This window comes from Diadema setosum, chromosome 9 (assembly GCF_964275005.1).
Source record: "Diadema setosum chromosome 9, eeDiaSeto1, whole genome shotgun sequence".
NCBI classification, from domain to species: domain Eukaryota; kingdom Metazoa; phylum Echinodermata; class Echinoidea; order Diadematoida; family Diadematidae; genus Diadema; species Diadema setosum.
Window position 1 is genome coordinate 1,349,360 of NC_092693.1, and position 17,601 is coordinate 1,366,960.

Below are 17,601 nucleotides of genomic sequence, written 5' to 3' on the forward strand. Positions count from 1 at the left end.
TGATTGCAATGCCTATGAGAAATAAAGAAATCCAAGATGAATACACACAAACAGATGAATGTGGGAAGCTTCCTTTTCAAACAGAAGCATCTCATGAGATCTCTGAGAAAATTTTCTGTGATATAATACAGGAGGAAGTATCAACAACAAACTTTCAACAGCATGTCATGATCCACATAAAAATACACAACGGCATCCCCTCACAAGAGAACAAAAAAAAAAAAAAAATCTTGCAACATTCCTAGTTGAGCAAGAGGCTTTACCTGGCTATGATACTCCAGTTTGTCTTTTTACAAGTCAGCACATGTCCCTAACAATGCACCTTGAAAGGAATTCAGCAGGGACAATATCACAGCTTGGTACAATGTCAAGTTCCGGCAAAGAAAAATCTGCAGTAAGTAAAATCTTCCACGACAGTTGCGTCTAACAGTCTCCTTTCCAAGCAAACACATGTTAGGGTAGGCAGCCAGACTCCAAATCACTACGACTCCCCGTCAGATCAGTGACTGACTCAGATTTCATGTTACATAGCGGCAACAGTCACATAACAATCCCCAGTATCAAAGGGAGAGGAACAACAACAACAACAACAAAACTGCACAAGATATTAGCCTAAAACCTCATCATGGTGGCATCTTTCCACCTTTCAAGAAACAGACACTGGTTTGGGTTTGTTTGCAGCATGCAAGATATTCCCTACAATCCAGTGTGGTTGTGGTTAGCCCATGTTTGAGACATAACCTTACACAGTCTGCATTAACCTTGGTTAGGATTGGTTAGGGTGGTTAGGTTTGGTTCGGTCTGTTAGCCAGAGACATAATAATCTCATCCTTATACGACATTGTTGGCAAGTGTCCTGCCTGTTTTGGGGGAGGATTAAGATATAAAAAAAAAAACTAGTATTTATAGATACATGACAACTACAATGGTGAAAAAACCAATAAGAACTTTCTAGAAGACTTTGAACATTTGGCTACCCACAAAATTGTGTTTTTCCCCCTTGAAAACAAGTACAGGAGAATGTGGGTGAGACGAGGGGAAGTAAATTAGTATCGTCCTTCAGTTGGAGAACTTGGATACTCTACCACTACCTTGGTTCTCCCCTATGAGGCCTACTAACAGCCAAAGATTGGTCTGGGCCACTGTATACAGGTGTAATATCATATATAATATTTCCGGATTCCATGACATGAAAAAGACAATTTTGTGAGTGGTTAAATTTGAATTGCATTTATAGAATAAGAAATAATTATCATCTCTTTTTGCAAGCCAGTTGGCTTTGTCTTGCCTATCTGTAACAATGAATCTTTAATTTTGCAAACCTTGAAAAGGAATCATAGACAGATCAAGACAATCAATTCAGTTAATCATATCTTTCCCTCTCTCAGAAAAATGTTTGAACTCACAAAATTTACGAGATATATATCATATATCACACTCCATTGTTTGTAGGAACCATGAATGTGAGCCGTGTAGAAATCTACTCTGGTTTTCAATCAAAGTTTGGTTACATTCACTTATTAGGATGACACTTTCAATGCATCCAAGAGAAAAAAAAAATATGGACAAAATGAAAGTAAACTTGAAACAAAGTTTTTTTTTTAATGTATCATGATATATCTATGGTCTAAATGTGGATCATATCTCACAAAATGTAAATGCCTCCAATGGGATAATCCAAACTGTTCACTAATCCCATGTTGTACTGTTCCATCGACCCTCTGAAGGAATGTTAACAGTTCACTGTTGACTCACTCACTTCTATCTGGTTAACTCAAAATACCCAGTCTGTTATCAAACATGGATCAGTATATCTCCCTTTTCAAAGGAGAGGCACAACTCCTCATACATACAGCTGTAAATGAATTGACAGGGAATTTGATTTTAGGCCAAACCCAATTCATTTCACCTGTAACATTCCAACTGACAATCTAGGCCAAGTTATCAACAGTGACACTTGAATTAAAGAGCTGATGTAAACACCATGGCAGCAGAACATCACGCACGGATCACTAATACGACCTATCAAAGACAAACTATGAGAAGCCATAGGAATAAATGGCAAAGCATGAACAATCTTTCTGAAGATTTGCTGATGAGACCAAAGGATGACTGGTTGCACAAAGCTGACCAACCAAACACCTCCATCCAGTATATTTCATGAGGACAGGATTCCAAACGTCTGTCTGCAGCTGGACTGTCCTGCATGATGAGACAAGTTGTATGCATGTCCACTGACCTGGATTTACACCTGTGGGCCACTCTGGTGCTACTGAATAACTGCAGGATGTTCCTAAGGCAGGAAATGCATACCTGTTATGCAATATTTGGCACCAACAAGTCTAGCCAATGGGAAAGGACACTTCTAAGACTCTGCACAGGCTCAAATATGGCATTCTGTTGTACCTTCAATATCATAAGCATCCTTCATTGACAAGGGTAAAGAACTTTATTGCATATTTCATGAACAGAGATTATCCAACTTAAAAGGTGTTCAGGATTGCTTTTTATCTTTACTAGAGGCTTGCCTGATCTGGCAGCAACTAATGGCGATGATCAAAATAATAGAACTGACTTAAAACATGATAAACAAATTGCCAATGTAATGGTATTTAGAATTGAAGTATCCACAATCAAATTACTAAACCAGTTTATCTAATCTTCTCATATATATTTGATATGCAGATAAGAACTGGAAATAATTTCATTTTGTTATTCTTTCAGAAATGAGCTAAAATGCCCATTTGATGATATTCCTCATCATTAATGTCAGAGTATTCCTGAAGTAGAAGTAAATATTTTGATGCCACCAAATATCTAAATATTGGCAATCATTAATGTGATATATGTGTTAAACATATCCCAAGAACCACTGAATGACATAACACCAATAGTGAGATATTGTGTGAGGCTGAGCAAATCAAGGCACATCACACTTTTGATTGGCAATCTGCTAACAGGTGGATCACACATTGTTCCTTCAAGGAGTTAACATGGAAAATAATTGAGATATTATTAGACAACCACTGGCACGATATTAACTCTTGCCTACTTTATGATGTAGACAAAGAAAGAGATGAATATCCTTGGGGAGCTCTACGTGATGACAAGCCACCTGTAGCTCTATACCACTTTCACTTTTCACACCTACAGGTGTCATCCAGAATTCTTAAAGGGGAATTCCAGTCCAAAAATAAGTTAGTCTGATAAAAAAAAGAGTAATATCTGTGACCTTCTAATTTGCAAAAATATATGTACGCAAAAATAACAGCTTATACAGTATTTGGGGGATATGGATTACACTACTAATTGCTTTATTCTGATGTAGAGATACTGAAATTATCACCTGGCATTACAATATTTTATTTAAATGTCACAGGTGCTCTCAAAAGTTAATTTCTTAAGAAAGTACCATTATGACCATGACTCTCTAATGTGAGGCAACATTAGGCATCGTAGTTACTCATATTAACTCTAGATGAACCAATCTGTCTCTTGGAGGCCACACCTTAAACAAAGCTTTACAGGAAAGAGATATATTACTTTAGGACCACGTTCATGAAGTATGACTCTGTTCATTTCATTTTTCATTAGTGTCTCTGTGCTATTCATGAGTCAAATCTTTAACAATACATCTCCAATTTCACAAAAGTTCGAAAGGAACCATCAGCAGATTAATGAAGACAATTCAATCAATGATATCATTCCCTCTTTGGTATGCACCTTTGAATGACAATGCCATACTGCCTTGCAGTCAAATACGATCGACAGATCTAGACAGATGGTCGGCATTTATCATCAATCGTGGTGATTTTAACTCTCCGTGGGGGCAACAAGAGATGCGGATATTGCATTAATTAAAGAACCCTGGAGAACATATCGACGTGAGTCAAGGTCCCATGGCGAATGTCACAAGTACAATGAAGCTACCCCATAATGGGCGTGTGAGCTAAATTCCCCTCTTACCTACATCCTCTTCTTTTTGTGTAAAAATAATGATTGCCTGTTGCATTCAACTTCTGGTATTCAAGACTATCAGTGTCCTTGCTTTTCAGAATTTAGTGTAAAACTATGAAATATACTAATCAGCCAAAAACATAAAATGTGACATAACTATATATCACATTGCAATTAATATTCATGAAAATAAAATAACATAATTAATGCATGCTCTTGTGATGTTGAACTGCTCAGAAATGTTCAGATGTCCATAGAACCACAACAAACCTTTCTCTTCCATATTTTGAACACTTGAAGGAAACATTTTGATAAGATTGAGCATACACATTGTCAGACATCCAAGCAACGCGACTGAAAATTGCCTGTCCACATATCAATAATCTGCTCATGCTTAAGAAGATCACCATGACTAGTGAGACTTTTTTGTTCATGGTAACTAAACAGGATAGTAAGTTCAAAATTGAAAAAGAGTAGGCAAACACAATTTCATATCATCAAAAGTTCCTCTGAAATAAATTATGAAAGACTCTTGGCAAAATTATTAGGATCACATTTTTAAATTGGCCTACATTTACATTTGTACATTTGTTTTGCAATGGAGAAAAAGTTTGAATACACAAACAGGTTTTAGCACATTTCATTTCATGGTATCTGTGCATAACAATAAACAGAAACAATTGAACGCTAGTTATCTAAATCTAAGTAGAGACATAACTAGTCAGTAGAGGGTCACGGTCACTTCTCTAGTTTATACAGTATCAGCAGGTCAGGAAGCCAAGGAGAGGAAGCAATTAAGGAAACTGACCATTAGTCCAAAGCCAAGGATCGTTGTAATGACCAGGTAATTTGATTGGTGGAGTGTCCAAGTCTACTATACCCCCCCCCCCCTTCCCCTGTCCCATTCCGTCAGCAAAATGAATGGCTCCCATATATCAACATCTTCGGATCTACTTGTATCCATAACCCCAGGCTTGCTATATCATACTATCCATGTGGTGAGCTTCTGAAAACTTCCACTCATGTGGCACAAAGTCTTTACTAATTACCTATAGGAACTGTTTAGGCCTTAACTTATCAACTCTATAAGAAATATCACATCTTGAGGGTAGCCACTTAATTTGGCAGGGGAAAACAGTTCAAAGAGGAAGAGAGGAAACTGTTTTGATGTAATACTTTCTAAAACAGGTAGTGATCTCAAGGCTGATGCTTTTTATAGCAATACCACATTTTTAGTCATGGATTAATTTTCATCACTTTTCTGAACCCCTTCACAACCATTCCTTGATCTCATTCCTTAAAGGCAGAAATTAGTGAAATACAAATGTTCATAGTAGGCTACGGAGGCCAATCATTTAAAAAGTAAAGAACCTATTTCTAGTCATGGAGTGTTTATCTAACTTTTAGATAATTTCTTTTTTTTTTTTTGTTCTTTTTTTTTTGGCACTTTCACAGACTTTGGTTCAATAATCAATGCAGCCTGTGAGCATAAGCCAATACTTCAACAATTATTTAATCAAATATAAAACTTCCAAACCCCAGATAATCATCTAATTCAATAAATACAATTGTAACATAGACTGAATGTAAAACTGGACATTGTAATGACAATATACTTTGAAAGTTTTACGTAAGCAAAGCTATCTGCTCTTAGTCTCCCTCTTTCCAGCAGCCACCCCCCCCCCCCCAACACCCCCATGAACAAAAAGAAAACAAAAATCAATTTGGAATCTAAACTATCTGTTCAGAGTTGAGATACACAGGGTAAATGAACTCAGAGAATAGAGTTATTCCTGACTCTAAAATGTGTCAAAGTATTCCTGCATTCCTATCATACTAGCCAATAATCTCCATCACCTAACTGGACAGACTGACCACAGGAACAAAGAGATTTTTGCAAGTCACTGACCATCATCAATGAGTGAAATGACATGCACTAACACTCCACTGACCACCTAAAACCACAGATGCCTGCCAGTTGGAACAGGAGATTTTGTTTAATCTACATTTTCTTTATTTTTTAGTCCCTAGCTTAATTCATGATTATTTCAGCATGCCACTTTGAGAAAACCTGTCCTATATTTGACTATCTTGAGCACATTTTGTAGGAAGAAAGGGAAAAATGTAAGAAAATAGCCAGTTCAAAAGGCTAAGTTATCGGAAGGCTTCAATAAAAAGCTGTCGTTGTGCATACAATGCATTATAGGAGATGTGTTTCCCTCAGAAATTTCTACACAACATGAGGGTACCATGAATTCTTCTGGATTGCTTTGTTTTAATGCCTGCAGGTGGATATGACCTCACAGGATTAGTCACAATAGAGGCAAAGTTCTAACTGGACCCCACCCTTTCTGACAGCTACAAAGTTAGGATGCTGTGGGGTGCTATAATCATGATTTGTTGTGGTAGGGGTCAATATCGTTGGGCACATTTGGTTCTCATTGGCGATCCATCCTGTTTACATCATTTTCATTTAAAAAGCATAAAGCTGTCTCTTTGTTCTTTATGCTACCATCCTCTGTTTCTCCTCACTATTGGCATTGTCACTGATACACTTTGCACAAGCAAGGAAAAGAATTTCATTGCAGCAGAAATGAAAAAAAAAATACTAATAATCTGATAGAGATGATTTGACAAATGTTATTTTCAATATTGCTGTTTTGACAAGCTTTGCCCCAAATGTTCCTTCATGTTGAATCCAAATTTACTGAAAATAATATAAGCAATGTTACAATTTACAGAAAAGCAACATCACACAGAAAGTTGTCTTACTGCAATAAATACTGTAAATTCTACACAGTTGTGAAACTATATGCAGATCTTGTAAAACAAGTGCTAAAATATCATGGATAACTGAATGGCAAATGAAATCATAATGTGCAATCATGATCACACAGTACAGTGATTTCGGTCCTCTGATCAATGCAGTTTTCCAATGAATACTTCATTTACTCTGCCCATAAAGCAATACCAATTTAGTATGAGAAAATTGATTTTCCCCAGCCTTGGGGTTCTGTAAAAATTATTCTACTCCTGTTATACACTGAACAGAATCTTCACAAAAAAAAAATGATCACATGGAGTAAAATATGAAAATTACAGACATTTCATTTTGTTTTTATTTTAAACACAGCCACATAACTTGATGGTCCCAACACAAGGCTGGTACTTTGAGATCCCCAAAGAAAATGCTTTTGAAAGCAATGACATTCTTCTAATGAGTTTTTCCCACTTTCTACAAATCTTACAATTGCTGTATCTGAAAATAATATACTCTTTTTCAGCTAAGTCTCTGGGAGTATATGGTTATTTGTTTGATATCATGTTAATGACAGCTTCAATCCCGTATATCTCCCTCATTGATGTCAATCCTATTTCAATTTGGTTGTATCTCTCTCTCCCTTCAGCAGGAAAAGAGAGAGAAAAATAAAAGACAGGATCAGTTGCACATGATGTAATTGGAAGCAAAACCAACAGATTCTGACCTCATCAGGCAGTAATTAACCACATCTTGCCTAAAATAAATACTGCAGCATACAAACCTTGTAATCCACTTTGGTCTTCAGTATTTGGTTGTTGGTTGCCCTGGTAACACGTGTTAATACTGAGTTGCTCCCAACGAGGATGTAGACATGATCAATTGATCCTTGGTAGTGTTCCTGATCAAGTGAGGAGAGAAAAAAAAAAAAGCCTAGATTGATAAGAAATGACAGGAACAAACTCAGAGTCAAGATAGCGGTAGAACATATTATGAGATTCATGATCACTTGGTGGGATAATGAATTCAACTACAAGCTGGGGGCATTTCATGATGTATTTTGTCCAACAAAGTTGTCGCACAAATTTGCTCTCCACCAATCAGATGCAAGGATTTCAGTAGCTTGTTACAGTTTGTCAGAAAAATATCAGACCAAAACACTTCATGAAATGCCCCCCAGAACTACTTGTAAATGAACCTATTAAGATTCATAACAGATATGATAATCCATCCTTTCATTCATCTCCATGAAAGTTTCCATGTGCTTTAGATTGACAGTAGGCCTGATTTGATCCTGTTTACTCAGACTACCTGTATGCCCATCGCATTCATATCATGAATGAATAAAACTTGTTAGCACTCCACAACACTATGGGTGCATTTATCAACCCACTTCTGGTACAGAAAGGCATTTGCAAACATTTTTTGATAGTGGGTATTGAAACATGTTTCAAATATGGGAAAGATGATAAATGCAGCCCATGACATATGAGGATTGAGCAGACAGCCCCCTAAGGTCAGTGAAACCTGCAACCGTCTGGTATCACATAACATCAATCTCTCTTGTAGTGCTCAACCACAGCTAACACCACTGCCTTATTTCATCAGTTTAATTGGACTAATCAAGTTGGTATCTCTTTTTCCTGAAGATATCAAGATCTGCATGTTTGTTTCTGTCCCTCAGGAATTTTATAGACTGCCCAGACTCTGCATTCCTGTCTTATGCTATAAATGTGAAATTAACAAGAAACTGACTTCAAATTAGGATGTTCCTGATTGCGTCTGCACCTTCTGACAAATCTCAAAATGTTATGCAATCTCTACATGTCTTGATTCATGATCTGAGAGAATCTTGCAAAAAGAATCTTATCTAAAAAATAAAGAAATAAAAGTAAATGATTTTTTTTAAAGATGTGAGTGTGTGTGTGTGTGTGTGTGTGTGTGCGAATGAGTGTCCACACACAGGAATTAACCTTTTTTTTTAATTGCATTTGCAAAAAATTGATTTTCAAAAACCATTAATTCTGGGTGTGTATGTGGGAATTCGAACAGGACTTTTTAATACTCTTAACTGATTTCAGAAATTATATAAAAGTAATGCTGCTAGCTGCATTAGATGTAAACATCTTATCACAGCTAACAGACATAGGGGATTTATCAATTGACACATGTTCCTACTGTGCAAGCTGCAAATTATGATATGATGAGTACAAAATGCCAAGAATGAGCCTCAACGATAAACAGGTTTAAGTGCCTCTGCAAATCTGAAACAAATATATTCCTTTCTACAGGGTGTTTTTTCTCCCACCTACATTGGCTGTTTAAGCCAATCAATCATCATGGAGGAAATATGAAACGTGTATCATTTGGGTCAGCTTACTGATGAATGCAGAGATTGGGCTTGGTGTAGTTTGAGAGACTAAATTTTCTGCTCATCATCAACTCTTGTGGCAGTCACTCGCACACCCTTCTTAATGTGCTTCTATCTAATCTCAATGGGGTACTGAAAAGCTTACAGAGTTTAAACCCCTGCCAATATCCTCCTCTGGTTTTACATTTAAAAACCCCAAATGGGCCTGTACGATATTTTTTACTTTATTGGGGAAAAAATGTAAGACTCATAACAGATCATCAAAGCCCTATAACATCTTGAGGCAACATGGGAGACATTATTTGAAGCTACAAAGTGTTTTCTTGTCAAATCCCCTGTCCACATCTTCTCTGATGTTTTTGACACAGCACTTAAAACATTTAATCCCTTCATCCCGCAATAGAGCTAGACTGTAAAAGTGTCCCAAAGTTACGGTAATATCTAATTACTCACTAATGAGGTTGTTTTTACAACAGTTTTTTTTTTCTATCTCTCTCTCTCTCTCTCTCTCAACAGCAGAGAATTACCAAGTTACATGCAACATGAACTCTGCTACGTACCCTGCTATTTGCCAAGTTCATTGATTCGATAATTGCTATGACATTGAAAACAAGGCATGCTATTAATAAACAATAACATTACAAAGAAGTACATGTAGCAGGCATTACAGAAACATAGCAAAAAGACCTTGGGAAAAATTAATCTCGATTGGCTTTAGTGTCAATCATTGATCACATCAAGTGATAAAAAAAAACACCAAAACTTTCCCACATTCTCAGTGACATTATGGAAAAAAAAAGAGGAATGCTGGTGTGTTTGTGAAGTATTTTTGCTTAGTATCCACTGCATAAAAAGAATCATCCTCAATGGATGAATGAGAAAAGAAATGTAGCACCACACTTACATACAAAAGTTGCAGGGCCTCAGCAACTCGCTCAATATCAGTCTTGGGGACAGTCCTGGCATCAACTGCAACACTGAGGCCCCTCCATCGTACTTCCTCCCTGTGGTGTATGCCAAGTGTGAAGTTCAGGGTTAGAGAGAGAAAAAAAAATCAAACACATCACCGGATGTCAGGGGTGGGACTAAGGGAGGGGTAGCGAGGGAAATGTGTTAATGATTTGATTGCCCCACTGGGATTTGGCCATTTACCTACCTGTTTGTTCCACTTTCCAGCTGAGTTGATTAAGACAGTGATAATGTTCACGGTCATAAAACTCAAAACAAGTGATAAGAAACCGTGCACAGTGTAGGTGAGTAAAACTGAAAAATCTTTCTAAAAAAAAAAAAAAAGAATACACAAACCACTACACGCAATATGAATATCATACAGATCACAATGATGATAAATCCAGATTTAATAGAATAAAATTTGTTAAACATAAATTTTTCACTCAAGACTAACTAGCTTTTATTTTAGAAATTGCCTCACATGAACAGAATTGAAAATAGACATTTTTCTTTTTCAGCATTTGGTTATTGAAAAATTTTTTTCATATTAATGAGGGATTTGAAGAAATACTTTTGAAATAATTTACGAGAAGGACAAAAATACAATAGTATGCATTATTCATAGATCCTTTGCAATGATAATATCATTGCAAAGGGATCTATGAAAATCTCTTCATATTATGAAGAGATTTTTAGACAATTTAAATGTTACATTGCACAAAAATCTTGCAAGAAAATGAATATATCTATTTGATTGTTATTCAAAATTTAACATACACTTAACATTCATGACATACATGTAGCTCTCCTGTGGTCAGAGACATGGTCATGCACCAAATTCCAATTGAAACTTTCTTCTTTTTATAAAAGCATATACTAAATGATGCACTGGAGCCAAGAAAACTCAATTTGTAATACTGCAACTTTGACAAACGATGAGGGAGTGAATAATAGCTACACAACATAAACATGAGGCAAAACACCATGAATTACTGTACAATGTGCATGAAATAAACAGAAAAGGAATCATTTCCTTCCAGATTATCCAAAAGCATACATTTTTTTTTTCATCTCTAATGCTCTTGTGAATGAGTTGTGTGACACTATAACTATATGAAATTGTTAATACTCAACAGCTTGTGCTTGAAGAAATGCATGTTCACAGCCATAAAAGACGATTTCTCTCGATTGCAGCAAGAAACATGACAACCAACCACCGGGTACTCTCCCTAACTCACCCTTCACATGGAAGATCTTCTTCAAATTCAGTGGAACGCTGGTGACCAGGCCATCTTAAAACTCCAGTATGACTAGGAATGTATGGTACACAAGCCAACATTGGCAATGAAGACAAGTATCCCCCAAGGAAGGTTAACAAGATATATGTCTTCAGCAAAGATCTATTCCCTAAATGCTCCTTGCAGACTGCTTCCCATCACAGCATGGAATATATGACAATGTTCATATGATTTCAAGTTCATCCACCCGACAAGATAATCATTTATTCCACGATGAGATTGTTGTGGAACTTGACACTTTTCAAGACAGTCTATGAACCACTAGAACTGCAGACCATGTTGCCTACTTAGCACTGCAAGTAAAGGTGGAAACATCGAGGCCTGAATTCTGATAAAAACATGAGAAAAATCCCGAACAAAGAGAGAGACAGAACAGGACAGCTGGCAGTCAGACATCACTGGAGGTTGAGACTGAGAGCCTCTGATGGCTTGAAGTCCCTGGACTCAACACGAATCTGAACTCATCGATCGGGAGCGAGGATCCATGTGAGAGATCTCCAATGATCTTGGGAATCAGAAACTTGGCTGACGCTGTGGAGAATAGCCAACAGACACTGGAGGAGCGAGGTAAACACCGAGTTGGCGCTCAGGAAGTGAACATGCACAGCGCCGCTGGCTCACCACCCAATTAAATCAAGGGGAGCAAGCAGGGGGAGGACCAGAGGGGGGGGGGGGGGGAGTACAGTGGAGATGAAATGATGATAAAAAGAAAAATCAGGCAAAAGAGGTGAACTGGGGATTGAGAGTAAATAAGAAGATGAAGCGCTCGATACACGGCAGAGTGAAGTTTAGCAAGTGTTTGCTGACAGAAGGCAGGTTTTCTGATGTTCAACATAGATCAGATGGATTGATGAGAGTTGGGCAAGAAATGCGAGAGAAATATAAATTTTTTTAAAAATGCACGAGAGAGAAAAAAAATGGGGATACGTGATGAGACTGTTACTGTGTGACGTCCCAAAACTGAGTCACGAGAAAGTGACATAGAAACAATATCTAACACAGAATGTCTCCTAGGCAGACAAAATGACTACAGGAGACTATTAAATGAACTGGAGCTTGTTAATGTAACTGCCAGAATAATTGCAAACTTGGAATATAAAGAGTGACTGAAATGAAATAAATACATCAAAGGGAAAAGTTTCTTTTATCAGAAATGAAAGACAAGATCAAAAATGATGAAGACACCTCTTAAAAAAAGAAATAAAAGAATGGGAATCATTTAAAATGTAATGAACAGTTGTGTGAAATTTCTCACAGGGTCATAAAATACAGTCAAAACCATGAGTTGGAAGTGGTGGTTATTGATGCCAGAAAAAAAAATCTTCCTCCATCAACCATCACATCAAAATACTTGATAGATACAGAATAAACACAAAAGGCAAATCAAAGAGTGAAAGGATGAAAAAACAGGAAAGATTTCCAGTACAATTTGACCTCTAAGCATCAACAAGACAATACTTTATTAAACTTTAATCAAAACCATATCAGACTTTCTACCCCCTTGAACTCAACCCTGGAGCACACAGGTCACTTGCTGTCAGGAAAAAAAAAAAAAAAGATTGACAAAACTTGTCTCAACTCATCACAAATTGGCAATAATCAGTGACCAATTTCCAGATGAGGTCAGCGGACCACTACAATCATGCACCCTGTGGACAAGGTTTTGTTCAGGACTCGGAGAAACCACCGCAACTGGCAAAGGAAGCAAAAGTCTCTCATAATTCAATTCATTCTTTGCTGAGAATATTTCATGTCAAAAACTTGTCTTTGGATCCACACGCAACGTGGGGCGTTTCTGACCATCGCTTCCGTGGTAATTATGTTTGAATGATGTGCTAGAGGTAAGGTTAGGATGGGGAAGGTGAGTGCATAATCACCCTAATCTCTTCAAAGATCCGTAAAAAAAAAAAAACCCAAAAAAAAAACACTTTTGAGGACAATCTGCAGTTAATTAGTCATCAGGGGACCCCCTGCAGGGTTGTCTGTCACAGCACTGCTGTATCCTTGGCTGGAACAACTGATTTACATCACCTAGCAACCTTTAAAAGACAACACTCTGTCTTGTAAGCCTTGTGGAACTGTCAATGGGGGAAATTGTTATCTAAATTGATCACTGGTACCTAAGAGATGTAACTGACTTAAAGAAATTTAAAAAAAAAACTTTTAGGATGATATAGCTGGTGCTTCAACAGACTGCACATTTTGCTAAGAAATCTCTTCTTATTACATACAAACTTCACAGTGTCATAATTAAGTATCATGGATTTTTGGTACATAGTTTGCTTTATTTTTATAAACTAAATGCAGATGTCATCATCTTAGTTAAAAAAGCAGTGAAAACTTAGGAATCTTACTTGGCTGAATATTGTCAAAATCTTTCCATTTTTATGAGAAAAAAAAATAGTTCATGAATGATCTTATCCATGTCCCTTAAACCTTGTGAAAACATTGTACATATATTGGCCTGCACACAAGATGCAACATGTGTTCATCGAGCGGAGCTGAGTGAGTCATAGATTGAACTCAAGACAGACACAAGATGGCAGTAATCAGGAGGTGTCTTCAAGTTATTTTGTCCCAGGCTTCTTAGACTCTCTTTGATGATTACATGTAAATTTGCTCAAGTAGAAAAAGACAAGGCTTTCTGAAGTCTTCCCGGCACTTCAGAACAAATTCTTCTATTTTCTTTCCTAAATCTAAGCATCTGTGTAACAATGAATTGAAATGTAGTCATTATTAGTGGCATGCTTACTACACACATCATCATGGTATTTTACAGAACATTGTATTCTTGACATGGTTTACCCACAATCACCAAAAGTGACAGCATTGACTGCCCATTGGAACTAGTACCTGGACAATATGCCTGAAATTGAATTTGAGATCTGGTATAGGTGAAAATCTTTCGAATAGACCCATGAATGTGAATTGGATCTACATGATCTCGAAATGACGGTGTCCTTTCAGACTACTATACCAATTGATGTGAAGCAGTGCAAAGTAGCAAAAGCAGGCACAGCTTGAATGTAGACTATCAAAGTATCCGCTTGCAGAAAGGAAATAAGCAAGAAATTACCCGCTTGGCTTGGAAATTCTGAGATGATTTGAGCAGGAAGAATCAAATTCTGTCTTGTACCTGAATGTAAGCTTTGCATTGATATCAAGAATGCATCTGAACATCAGTTGTTCAAAGTAAATTCACATCCTAAAATATCTGTGAAATGTGGTGCCTCTTGAACTGCAGTTTGAAAGAATACACTCCACAAATCTAAGATAGTATGATTTTGGTATGATTTTGATGCAAAAGTCACCGTACAAAGTAAAATAAACTTTTCCTGTAAACTATGAAACAACATTATCACAGCAAATCATAATGTGAGCACACCATTTAAGAAACATTGGTGACAGTAAAAATAATGACAAAGATTGAAAACAGATGTCACAAAGACTATTCAAATATAGATGAGCATATCAGAAGAAAGCTAAGAATAATAAAATCCAAATGAAAAACTAAAAAATCACAGCTTAGGCGAACAATGAATGAAGATAGTTACATGGTGACACAACAATAAACAGTGGAGAGAGCAATGGGGGGGAAGAGAACAAGGGGGGGGGGGGATAGGGGGGATGTGTGTCCACAAGTTCTCAGACACATGGAAGAGTTTTATGGACTATTCCTCAGCGAGAACAGGAATTTGCTAATGCATGTAGTATATTCCATTAGACTCAGTCACAGTACAGTGGCGCTTATTTTGTACAGTGACATGGAGGCGTCACAGCAGCACATGTTGCTATGGTATGTTGCCTGGAATTGTGATGTGCCTCAGTATGTTGTTACCAGCAAAATTCAAAATGATTAGAATAAGATAAACTTATTTTGAATAGAAAAGGAATCAGTTTGGTCTGTAACCAGCTGGATAACATCTCGGCAAATCTGGATTTGGAGTTATTTGATTAAAAGCTATTAAAAAAGGCCAAGTATCTATCAAAACAGTTAGAAGTCATCAGTGAGGTGCCTCTGTAGAGTACATGTGGTGATCCCTCGTCATCAAAATCTTTTCACTTACCTTGGTATTGAATAGACATAGACTAAGAGCTTGACGAAGTCTTCTTGACTGATATCAGAGTTGGACCACACATGGCTGTCAGCACGTATCTCCAATACGGCTCTCCCTCCACCATCCCGCGAACCTACGACAGAGCAAGAGAAAAATTGCAAGCCTTTGAGATACCACAGCACGAATGAGTAAATAGACACATTTTTAGCAATGTACTTGAAGTCTACACATACCTTCAAAGTAATGGTTAGTCCTGACAATCACAAATCTTGCCTGAGCCTTGCCTGACATAGCAATGACTGAAGCATGCAGAGTGATTCCCAAGTATTGAAATTCACTAAATAGTAGCAGCAGGCAAAGGAATAGTCCATGAATAGGTCCTCAGGGAAAATATCAAGAAGTTGAATACATGTATACAGAAAACCAGCCTATTTACAGCTGCAACCACAACAGCAAGAGAGTTGATCACATGTGTTCCAAAGTTCCTCTGTTGCTATAAACTGTCTTCCACATGGACATTTTGGCACAAAACTTTAGTAGAATTTCATGAATGTATCCACTACAGACACTTCATCATGTGTTACAGATTTTTCCCTGACATGACTGGCTGTAAAATGCATTCAAAGCCGTTATCACGGTCAACTAATCAAGCTGAGTTTATGAATGGAACCACTATCAAGGAACTATCTCCAGAATTGAAGAATTCTTTGAAGACAATCTATAGAAAGTGTCTTTCCTTCCCATAAAAAACAAAACAAAAACAAACTCTAATCACTTGGACATGGAAGATTAAATCTGACCCATTTCCACGCACCCTACTTTACTCCTATATAAAAGCACACATGAACACTTTGGATACACCCCTCCCCCCCCCCCCCCCCCACACACACACTTGTACCACTCAAGGTGGCTAAACAGGTGAAGACCGTTGAACTGAATGAGAGGAAACCTGTCAAGATGAGTCCTCATTTTATCACAGTTCAGGAACATTTGGAGAGAAAACAACAAAAAACTGACATGTGACCAGAAGATAAAAGGCATTTCTGGCAACAATGGAAAGGAACATCCGCTGGGATCCACACGGGATCTACGGTATGGGCTTGCCAACTTTTGTTACAGTCAAACTTTTGTGCCTCCACTACAACAATTGGAACTATGATCAACTTATCTCCCCTGAATTAGGGCAAAGCGTTAGCGGTTAAAGCGCAAGCCAGATGTATGTATTGTTACCATGGATTCCAAATAAATGAAACCATCAAAAGTAAAAGCTATATCAAGCACATTGTTTGACTGATTAGGATACAATTAGGTGACAATAATGTCTGCACAGAGATGATACAATGACTATAGACTGGAACCAAGAATTTTTGTGAAACGAAGACATTGACTTAGATTGAGTGTTTCCACAGTCAGATCTCCTGTTTGTAACAGCATACGTACAACATGGAGGTATTAAAGGTCCAGTTGACCTTTGGAAGCAGTGATTTTAAAAATGTTCAAGATATCACATTTGATGCATATGTGTAGGTCTGTTGTATCACAAAGCCTAAAATATAAAGAGATAGCAGTATTTTTCTCAGTAAACCGTAACTGTAGCCATAACTATAACTTTAGTCTGGAAGCATTCTTATCATATCTATTGTTCACATTTTGTGTATTTAACAATCCTTAACATCAATTATACGTATTCAAATTTGTACAGTGGTTGTTTCTGTCCCTAACTCATGTATTAGAACTTTTTAAAGCAATAATGCTTTGTTTTTGTTTCATCTGCAAATGGTAAATTATGCCATTAAGAGGTAGAATGGAAACTCTTTGCAATTTCTGCAAATTTATGCATAAGTTTTATAGAATGACATTTGAATACTTAGTATTCCACTGGCTTTGATGTTCCATGCTGCAAGTTGCTCTTCCACAAGGCTTATGATATGAAGACCAAAGAAGAGAATCTTTATTTTAATAATTTAAGCTCTGTTTCAGAGAAAATGTTAAAATCCTGTAATGTATGGAACTTGGTGGCAGTATGGTAAAGAACATATCCTTCAAGTTTTTTCTTCAAATCTTCTTGTTACTACATATAATACCTCAGGACTGAAAAAAGAAGGAATAGTAGAGTCTCATAAAAGTTAACATTTAACCACCCTACGCATATTTGTGCATAATTTTTCACAAGGTTTAGCACTCGAAGTTAAATCTTTTGGATTAAGT

General features: G+C 37.1%; 1 protein-coding gene across 1 annotated transcript in view; it reads right to left on the minus strand.

Moving 5' to 3' along the window:
* LOC140232736 (puratrophin-1-like) overlaps nucleotides 1–17,601 on the minus strand; it is a 146,026-nt gene that overhangs the window by 45,632 nt on the left and 82,793 nt on the right. Inside the window, exons 5-7 of the mRNA XM_072312852.1 lie at nucleotides 15,403–15,526; nucleotides 9,991–10,090; nucleotides 7,500–7,616 (exon numbers count right to left, since the gene is read on the minus strand). Of these exons, the coding sequence (XP_072168953.1) occupies nucleotides 7,500–7,616; nucleotides 9,991–10,090; nucleotides 15,403–15,526 (341 nt within the window). The remainder of the gene's footprint in view (nucleotides 1–7,499; nucleotides 7,617–9,990; nucleotides 10,091–15,402; nucleotides 15,527–17,601) is intronic.